This window comes from Quercus suber, unplaced genomic scaffold (assembly GCF_002906115.3).
Source record: "Quercus suber isolate HL8 unplaced genomic scaffold, Cork oak 2.0 scaffold_721, whole genome shotgun sequence".
Lineage (NCBI taxonomy): Eukaryota > Viridiplantae > Streptophyta > Magnoliopsida > Fagales > Fagaceae > Quercus > Quercus suber.
Genome location: NW_027070161.1, coordinates 4,118 through 12,949, shown reverse-complemented (window position 1 = coordinate 12,949; position 8,832 = coordinate 4,118). Strand labels below are relative to the sequence as shown.

Sequence of the window (8,832 nt, the reverse complement as noted above, 5' to 3'; positions counted from 1 at the left end):
CCCTTATCTTCTTCCCCCCCCCCCCCCCCCTCTCTCACTCTCTCTCTCTCTCACACACACAACATTTTTTTTTCCCTTTATTTCTTCTCTCTCTCTCTCCCCTTTATTTGGGATTTCATGTCTAGCATCCCCTATTGCTCCAAGAACTCAACCCCGCTCAGTATATTCTGAAAGACAACCCAGCATCAGCATCAATCTAAGTGGCGTCACTCCAAATACCCAAACTCGCCTTAGATCTTCGTTGGTGACAGTCTCGAAGTACTCAGGATTTGTAAGTGGGTTTGTTGATTTAGTTCATTGAAAATGGGTTTGATTTTTTACCATTCATTTCATGATGAGTTCGCATGCGATGGTGGTTGTTTGATGGTTGAGGTGGGCTGTGTGGTGGAGGCTGTAGCAGGGTTGTGATCTAGGTGCCCATCATTGCCAAATTATTGAAATTTTAGCATGCAACAAGCTTACAAAGTTGGCAAGATTGTTATACCATGTATTTGCCTCCCAGTAACTAATTACTACTCTTAAGATATGATCCTTAGGATCTACAGATATGTCAGATTCCTTAAGTGTAGATATGACCCCAAAGCCTATCAAAAAAAAAAAAGATATCACCCCAAAGCATTACTTCTACAGAATAAGGATAGGTGTCCAGGTTTCATGCAACTTAGAACAAATACTCCACAGCCAATATCTAGCAGCAATATTGGAGCAAACTCCCAAATTTTAGGAAAATTCTAGGCCTAAATTGCAAAATCTCATCAACTCGTGTAAGACTAACCACCCCAGATTCACGGGTTCAAGTGATCATCTCCTAAAATGGCCGTCCACATAAAGTTTGATCAGCCCACTACTTTTTCTGGGTCATGCCCCAAAATCTCTATTCACTTAATTTTCAATTTATCCTCTAGGTGGGACCTTTTAAGTTTGGGCCTCCATTGTTACTCAGCTTGGAAAGATTACAACTGACATACAAAAAAAAAATATTACTTGACACATCCAAACCTCGCCCCACTTGTCTACCAAGCCAAACCCCAATGACCAATTGGCACTCCCCTCGTACATACAGAGATTATGTCAAAACTGTTACTGCAACAACTTCAGCAAGAACTTTACTGCAACGACTTTTAAATCCATCCAAAATGTTATAGAATATTAGAACACGGTAAACAATCTAAGCTTGTAGTTTAAGGGCATAAGCATTTTTTTGATTGGTGGTTCAAAGGCATAATCATTAATCAAACAATATAATAACCCACTAATTTCAAAACTTGATGCACTTTTAGCGATGAACAAGTTAGAAGCCCTCTTTTCCTGATAATTTTAAGTTTTATTAGAAACAAGTTAGATTCTTTTCATGTCGATAGTGATTAGAATATGAATGATAACTTGAAGCCAGTAGAGCTAACCCAGGACCCTCTGATATGCTGTTACAGTATTTGCTCTATTGTCCTTACTCAGATATCAGACATTGACTTCTATCCTCAATGATTTATACAATGACAGAACTAGCAGTTAACAAGAAATTACATCTATCATGTGGTTAATGAAAACAGATTGCTTCACTGGTTTTTTCTTTTTCCTTTTTTCTCTTAAGTAAGAAATTGATTTATATTGCAAAAGGGGCACAATCCATGTACGCGGGAACTATATATGAGAACACCCAAAAACAAACCTATTAAGATGCATAATCTTAAAAATTACTAAGATTCCAATCTAACTATCAGTTCCCAAAACACAGACAAATCATCAAACACATCGAACACAAACCCAAAACTCCAATTTTCTTGCACTTTCTCAGCAACCAACCAGCACAATAAAGACCCCATTTTTATTTTTCAAAAAAGAAAAACAAAAGGGTACCTGAAAAGTGAGACTAAATGGATTATGGAAGCCACGCTTGGGCAAGCGACGACGAAGAGGGGTCTGACCCCCTTCAAAGCCGAGCTTCCCAGAGCCTCTGGCTCTCTGTCCCTTGTGACCCCTCCCAGCAGTCTTGCCTTTCCCCGACCCAATTCCTCTGCCCTTCCTTGTCTTCTGCTTCCTTGGGACCTTGTCTCTCAGATCGTTCAGACTCAAAAGGCTGTACCACCTAATGCTCTCAAAAACTGTGGGCACTTTCTGGACAGTCAATATGGAAGTAGTAGAATCAAGGCATTGTGTGAAGCGTAAAGGTTGGAGTATGAGATTGGGATTGGTATTGGCGCGGATTGACAGGATTGAGTTGGAGAGAATGGAAGAAAGTCTTCTTCTCAACATTTCTTTTTTTCTTTTTGTGGTGAAGCTTGAGAAGTCCCTGTGGGTTTCAGCTCATTTCACTTTCAGTTAAATCTAACACATAATTTTACTAACCAATAAGATTTAAACTTTTTTTTTTTGGAAAGAAAATTATCTTTTTTTTTTCATTTTTTTTTTGCTAAACTGAAAGAAAATGATCTTAAATACAGTTATATGTTTAAATATATCTAAGAAACTTTATAAAAATTTCCTATAAGTCAAATATTCGATAAATTATTAATTAAAAAAACATGCAAATTTCATTTTCAATTAAAATTACTTGCATTGTGTTAAGAGTTTTGTTACCCTTAACATTTAGGCTTAAATTCCTCACCATTCTACTATCAAATCATATTTATAAAAAATTCCATGTACCTATACATTTTTGTCAATTCTATCTTATGTCATTCCCTTCGTCATGATAATGGCCAGATAACTCATAGATTGGGTTGTAAACTAGTCAAGCTGAGTATTAAACATTCATGTTTGTTTATTTTATTTTACTTTATACTCAAGCTCATTACTAATCAAAATTTCATGTTCACATTTGGTTCTTTTGTTTTTTTGGTCAAACAAGCTCAAGCTTGTTTACGAGCTACTTGATTAACTTATTCTTTTCTTATATATATATTAATATCTTAATTAAAATTTTTTACTCTACAAATCTATGAATTTTTATTTTTTACTATGAATATACCATTTATGTTATCAATAAAACCACAACTTATATTTTAATATCATATGAACTTATTTACAAACTTATATAATCCAATTTCAAGTCTATATAACTATATTTCTAGACAAATATACATAAATAAAAATATAATTGATGACGTGCTAAAATCGTCAATGAGTTTTAAGATCTAGATCACTCCAATGGATACCTGTAGAACAAGAATGACAAGACCAAGTAGAAGGCATCGGTATGGCACCAGCCAAGAACCTCCGAAGGTCAAGTTAGAGACTGAGAAAACTCTAAGAACTCTATAGTGAGAGAGTTAGGTAGTTTTTGCGTACCTGAGAAAAGTGGAGATCTGGTGCTTATATAGTGATGAGTAACGAATTGAAATCCCTTTAGGGTAGGAATTTTCCCTAGTTAGGAGGGTTTCCAAGATCTCAGGGTGTCTTTCCATATGATGGAGATATGGGTGAGTAATGGGGTTCCTCTTGCGTGTTACATAAGAAATTTCTATGTATAGATATTCATGGGGGCCAAGCTAGACTATGCTAGACCCGTCGGCCTTTCCACACCGTCGACCCTTTCATCCCATCAAGTTTTATCGTGGTGTCATCACTGAAGGAAAAATACATGTTTGTATCGCATACAAAACATACGCAGCAAAAAAATTAACGGATCTACTTCATTCGCAATTGATAACATGTACTATGTAAATTTCAGAATATAAGAACAAGTGAGTGTACCTTAGTGTGGTGAATTTCAAAACCAAAGATCAAAAGTTCTTGAGAATATTTTTAATCTTCACTCAAAAAAGGAAAAAGAAAAAACCAGTGAAGCAATCTGTTTTCATTAACCACATGATAGATGTAATTTCTTGTTAACTGCTAGTTCTGTCATTGTATAAATCATTGAGGATAGAAGTCAATGTCTGATATCTGAGTAAGGACAATAGAGCAAATACTGTAACAGCATATCAGAGGGTCCTGGGTTAGCTCTACTGGCTTCAAGTTATCATTCATATTCTAATCACTATCGACATGAAAAGAATCTAACTTGTTTCTAATAAAACTTAAAATTATCAGGAAAAGAGGGCTTCTAACTTGTTCATCGCTAAAAGTGCATCAAGTTTTGAAATTAGTGGGTTATTATATTGTTTGATTAATGATTATGCCTTTGAACCACCAATCAAAAAAATGCTTATGCCCTTAAACTACAAGCTTAGATTGTTTACCGTGTTCTAATATTCTATAACATTTTGGATGGATTTAAAAGTCGTTGCAGTAAAGTTCTTGCTGAAGTTGTTGCAGTAACAGTTTTGACATAATCTCTGTATGTACGAGGGGAGTGCCAATTGGTCATTGGGGTTTGGCTTGGTAGACAAGTGGGGCGAGGTTTGGATGTGTCAAGTAATATTTTTTTTTTGTATGTCAGTTGTAATCTTTCCAAGCTGAGTAACAATGGAGGCCCAAACTTAAAAGGTCCCACCTAGAGGATAAATTGAAAATTAAGTGAATAGAGATTTTGGGGCATGACCCAGAAAAAGTAGTGGGCTGATCAAACTTTATGTGGACGGCCATTTTAGGAGATGATCACTTGAACCCGTGAATCTGGGGTGGTTAGTCTTACACGAGTTGATGAGATTTTGCAATTTAGGCCTAGAATTTTCCTAAAATTTGGGAGTTTGCTCCAATATTGCTGCTAGATATTGGCTGTGGAGTATTTGTTCTAAGTTGCATGAAACCTGGACACCTATCCTTATTCTGTAGAAGTAATGCTTTGGGGTGATATCTTTTTTTTTTTTGATAGGCTTTGGGGTCATATCTACACTTAAGGAATCTGACATATCTGTAGATCCTAAGGATCATATCTTAAGAGTAGTAATTAGTTACTGGGAGGCAAATACATGGTATAACAATCTTGCCAACTTTGTAAGCTTGTTGCATGCTAAAATTTCAATAATTTGGCAATGATGGGCACCTAGATCACAACCCTGCTACAGCCTCCACCACACAGCCCACCTCAACCATCAAACAACCACCATCGCATGCGAACTCATCATGAAATGAATGGTAAAAAATCAAACCCATTTTCAATGAACTAAATCAACAAACCCACTTACAAATCCTGAGTACTTCGAGACTGTCACCAACGAAGATCTAAGGCGAGTTTGGGTATTTGGAGTGACGCCACTTAGATTGATGCTGATGCTGGGTTGTCTTTCAGAATATACTGAGCGGGGTTGAGTTCTTGGAGCAATAGGGGATGCTAGACATGAAATCCCAAATAAAGGGGAGAGAGAGAGAGAAGAAATAAAGGGAAAAAAAAATGTTGTGTGTGTGAGAGAGAGAGAGAGTGAGAGAGGGGGGGGGGGGGTAGAAGAAGATAAGGGAGGGGAACAATGACGAGATGCCATTGTAGTTAAAGGCAAGCGCCCTTAGTGAGGCACTCACCTTTAGAGTCTAGGAGAGCAAGGCAACCACCTTAAGTAATGAAAACGGCGCTAAGGCAAGAGCCTTAGCATTTATTTATTTTTATTTTTATTTTATCTTTATAGAAGTTTTTTGAAAAACCTATTATTAGATTATTAATTTAAAAAAGCATGTTATAAAACCTATTGTTAAAATAATTAATAGATCCTAAACCAAGTTAGTCCTATTTTGAAATTATTTGGTAGACCTAATTTATTCATGCAACGCATTTAAAAACATTTCATTTTATAATATTTCAATACAATAGGTACATATGATTTAAGTTCTATATGTATAATAAATATTTTTTGAATTTGGTGCCTTGCTTTACTTGGGCTAGCGCCTTTTTGTCGCTTCACACCTTGGGTGATACAAGGCCGTGGTGCCTTAAGGTCACCTTTTGCCTTTGACTACCTTGCAAGATGCTCTATTTTTTATTTTCTATTGTAAGCCACGTGATCTCTCCGTTAGCAATTAGATGGAACACTGATAGAAGGGTCTATTGGTATAATACCAAATTGGTGGGGAAAAAAATGGGTTAACAAGGTCTTATTTCAACAACATAAAAGTTTACAGGGTCTTAGTGAAATTTACCCAAAAAAAAAAAAATTGATGTCATCTATATATGTGCCTCTACTTATATTTTGGTGCTGTATTATTTATAATCCACACTCCACAGTGTAGGTTCAGGTGGTTTCGTTATATTCTCAATGGGTCATAAAAGTTAGCATTCATCAACAGTTCAAAATGTTCAATTATGTTATTGAAAAATTTATATGTATGATGTATAGGGATGAGAAGAACATATATTTATTTGTAGAAGTTCGTAGCTAATAGTTAGTTTGGTAACTCTTGCTTTTTCCCACTAAAACTCATATGTTAGGCACCTTTGCTATGGCTTTTTTTTTTTATTTTTTATTTTTATTGGTTTAAACATTACTATGTTCATTTAGAAGCTTTGACTAAAAGAACTTATTGTTTATTTAATTTGTTTATCATTGATTTGCATCCAAATAAAAAAAAGTTAGTTTATTTTTTTTGTCTGGATCTCGATCTTTTGTTGCAGAATTAATGGCTATGGCAGGAGCTCCTATTACAAACTTTCACTCTCTCTCTCTCTCTCAATATTTAGGATAGATTGATCTACTTGGCCTTTCTTGTTGAAAAGAGTGTTCTGATTGTGTTACTTTTCATTAAATTTACTTCTTGATAACTACTTGAGTATAAATGCCAAATTTATAAATCTTCATCTTTTCTGGCAGCCAGTAGGCTTGGGAAAAATTGCCAAACTTATAAATGCTGGGAAGATAGATTCTTCTGAATTGATTACAATGAAAACACTCAAGGTACATTTACTTCCTTCTCTAGTTTCCAAATTTGAACCATTTCCTTTCCTTCATTCGCTTTGGCTCATTCTGGCTATAACTATTGCAATAGGATACAGGGGCAATAGGAAAGCAAATAAAAGATGGAGTAAGATTGATGGGACGAGGTGCTGAACAAATCAAGTGGCCAATTCATCTGGAGGTGAATCTTTATCTTAGGTCTTTCTGCATTATATACTGACCACGCCTTTTCTTCCATATAATCGAGGCATCATTCATGCTTCATATATCAACCTGATGGGTTGAGACTTGAGAGTGCTGCTGCACCACTTCAACCAGATGTTGAATATAGAAAACAAAAATGATTTCATCTATATCTATGCCTCTATTATACTCAACTGCACCACTTCAACCAGATGTAGAATACAGAAAAAGAGAAAAAAATGATATCATCTATATCTATGTCTCTATATATATTTTAGTGCTGTATTACTTATCAAAAAATATGTTCGTGCTGTATTATTTTAATCCCACAGTTTAGGTCCTGGTGGTTTCATTATATTCTCAATGATCATAAAAGTCAACATTTACTAAAATCTTAAAATGTTCAACTTTGCTATTGAATAATTTTTTTTATGTATGATGCATATGGTAAAATATATATTTATATGTAAATGTTCAGAGCTTAGTAGTTTTATTCCAAAAAACAAGGTTCATGGATAAGTAACTAGTTTGAAGACTCTAGGTGTTTACCATAGTTATGCACTGCACTTTCAATGAGACATCAGGTGTTTTTAAATTGAGTTACCCTTTGGAGTTCATCAGTGTTATCCTTTGTGTGCTAGTTTGTCAAGAAAGTATCCAAGACGTATCCTTAGTTTAGAACTAAACGCTAATGCACTTTATCTGGATATTTCAAGCACAAGCAGAGCACTCTTTGTGAAACACAAAACCATACTTATATGTGACGTTGACAGGTTTCAAGGGTCACAGTTAGGGCAAAGGAAGCAGTTGAAGCTGCTGGTGGGTCTGTTAGAAGAGTGTATTACAACAAATTGGGCTTCCGAGCACTGCTCAAGCCTGAGTGGTTTGAAAAGAAAGGCAGGTTGTTGCCCAAAGCAGCTAGGCCTCCCCCGAAACAAATGGATAAAGTTGACAGCATCGGCCGGTTGCCTGCCCCAACCAAACCTATACCATTTTCAGTTGACGAAAAGGAGGCAGCCTCCAGTTCATCTGCTTAATAAACCAACCATGCAGTTTGTTGGCTCATTCAAGAATTGGTATTTTGATGACGAGTTAGCATGCAAGCAAATTTTGTTTCTTTTAAGATTGTAGGTGCAGGAAATTTCAATATGCTTTGCACAAGCTAGTTGCTGTGCTTCAAAACAAAGTTTGAATAGACTGAGGGAAAATGCTTTTGAGCGATCTCAACAGAGTGAAGAAAGCTTTCTACTTTGTTATTGTCTACCTTATTTCAAACGTCTTCAATGTTTTGTTGAACATTGGATGATGGATTCTAGACCCTCCTGTCCTATACTGCAAGGACCTTATTGGCTTTGGATACAAGCTCCAAAGCTTTATCCAAGTCCTAAGCTTCTTCAACCAACCAAATGGTTATACTACCCAAACTTGAATTTGATAAGTACTGCTTATAACATTAAGGGTTTTTTTTAATAATGATTTTTCTTTTTGAAACAATCAAATGGTTATGATAATGATAAGTTGATAGCTTTTCCTTTAAAGAAATCATTGGGCCTGCACGCCTGCACCTGCCCTCAATTTACCGTATAGAAATCAATATTAAACATTAAATTAAAGTTGGTCTATTCTATTTTCTGATTGGTTTTTGTTGTACATTTTGAATCCTATTCTATAGTCTACGGATCCTTGACATCAGTGATTTCAGGTGAAATGGACAAGCTTGGGTTCGATCGAAACTAAACTCATGTATATGATCACTTAGATGATTTCTGTGTACAAAATTTGCCAATTTGGACAAACATATGTTTATTTTCTTTCCAAAACTAAACGATAAGTTAAGAACAGGTTACACACCTACAAATCTACAATATAAATAAAATTATAAATT

The 8,832-nt window shown here is 35.5% G+C and overlaps 2 protein-coding genes across 2 annotated transcripts; one reads left to right on the top strand and one right to left on the bottom strand.

Annotated features, from left to right (window-relative positions):
* Nucleotides 1-131: 131 nt before the first annotated feature.
* Nucleotides 132-2,253, bottom strand: LOC136064622 (uncharacterized). The gene is made up of 2 exons (XM_065766575.1): nt 1,858-2,253; nt 132-167 (listed from the first exon to the last, which is right to left on the bottom strand). Exons 1-2 carry the CDS (start codon nt 2,251-2,253, stop codon nt 132-134), a joined length of 432 nt encoding a protein of 143 aa, XP_065622647.1.
* A 4,377-nt stretch (nt 2,254-6,630) lies between these two features.
* On the top strand, nt 6,631-8,198 carry LOC111995064 (large ribosomal subunit protein uL15m). Its single transcript, XM_065766580.1, has 3 exons — nt 6,631-6,764; nt 6,856-6,945; nt 7,721-8,198. The coding sequence occupies exons 1-3, from the start codon at nt 6,750-6,752 to the stop codon at nt 7,982-7,984; spliced, it is 369 nt and encodes a 122-aa protein (XP_065622652.1). The 5' UTR covers nt 6,631-6,749; the 3' UTR covers nt 7,985-8,198.
* The last annotated feature ends 634 nt before the right edge of the window (nt 8,199-8,832 follow it).

What these genes read in the sequence shown, in the direction of transcription:
- LOC136064622 (XM_065766575.1), bottom strand. Translation starts at nt 2,253, where the DNA reads ATGTTGAGAAGAAGACTTTCTTCCATTCTCTCCAACTCAATCCTGTCA. An exon ending in CATTTAGTCTCACTTTTCAG is followed by an intron (nt 168 to 1,857) that starts GTACCCTTTTGT and finishes GTTGTCTTTCAG; the next exon opens with AATATACTGAGCGGGGTTGA.
- LOC111995064 (XM_065766580.1), top strand. An exon ending in AGTGGCCAATTCATCTGGAG is followed by an intron (nt 6,946 to 7,720) that starts GTGAATCTTTAT and finishes TGACGTTGACAG; the next exon opens with GTTTCAAGGGTCACAGTTAG.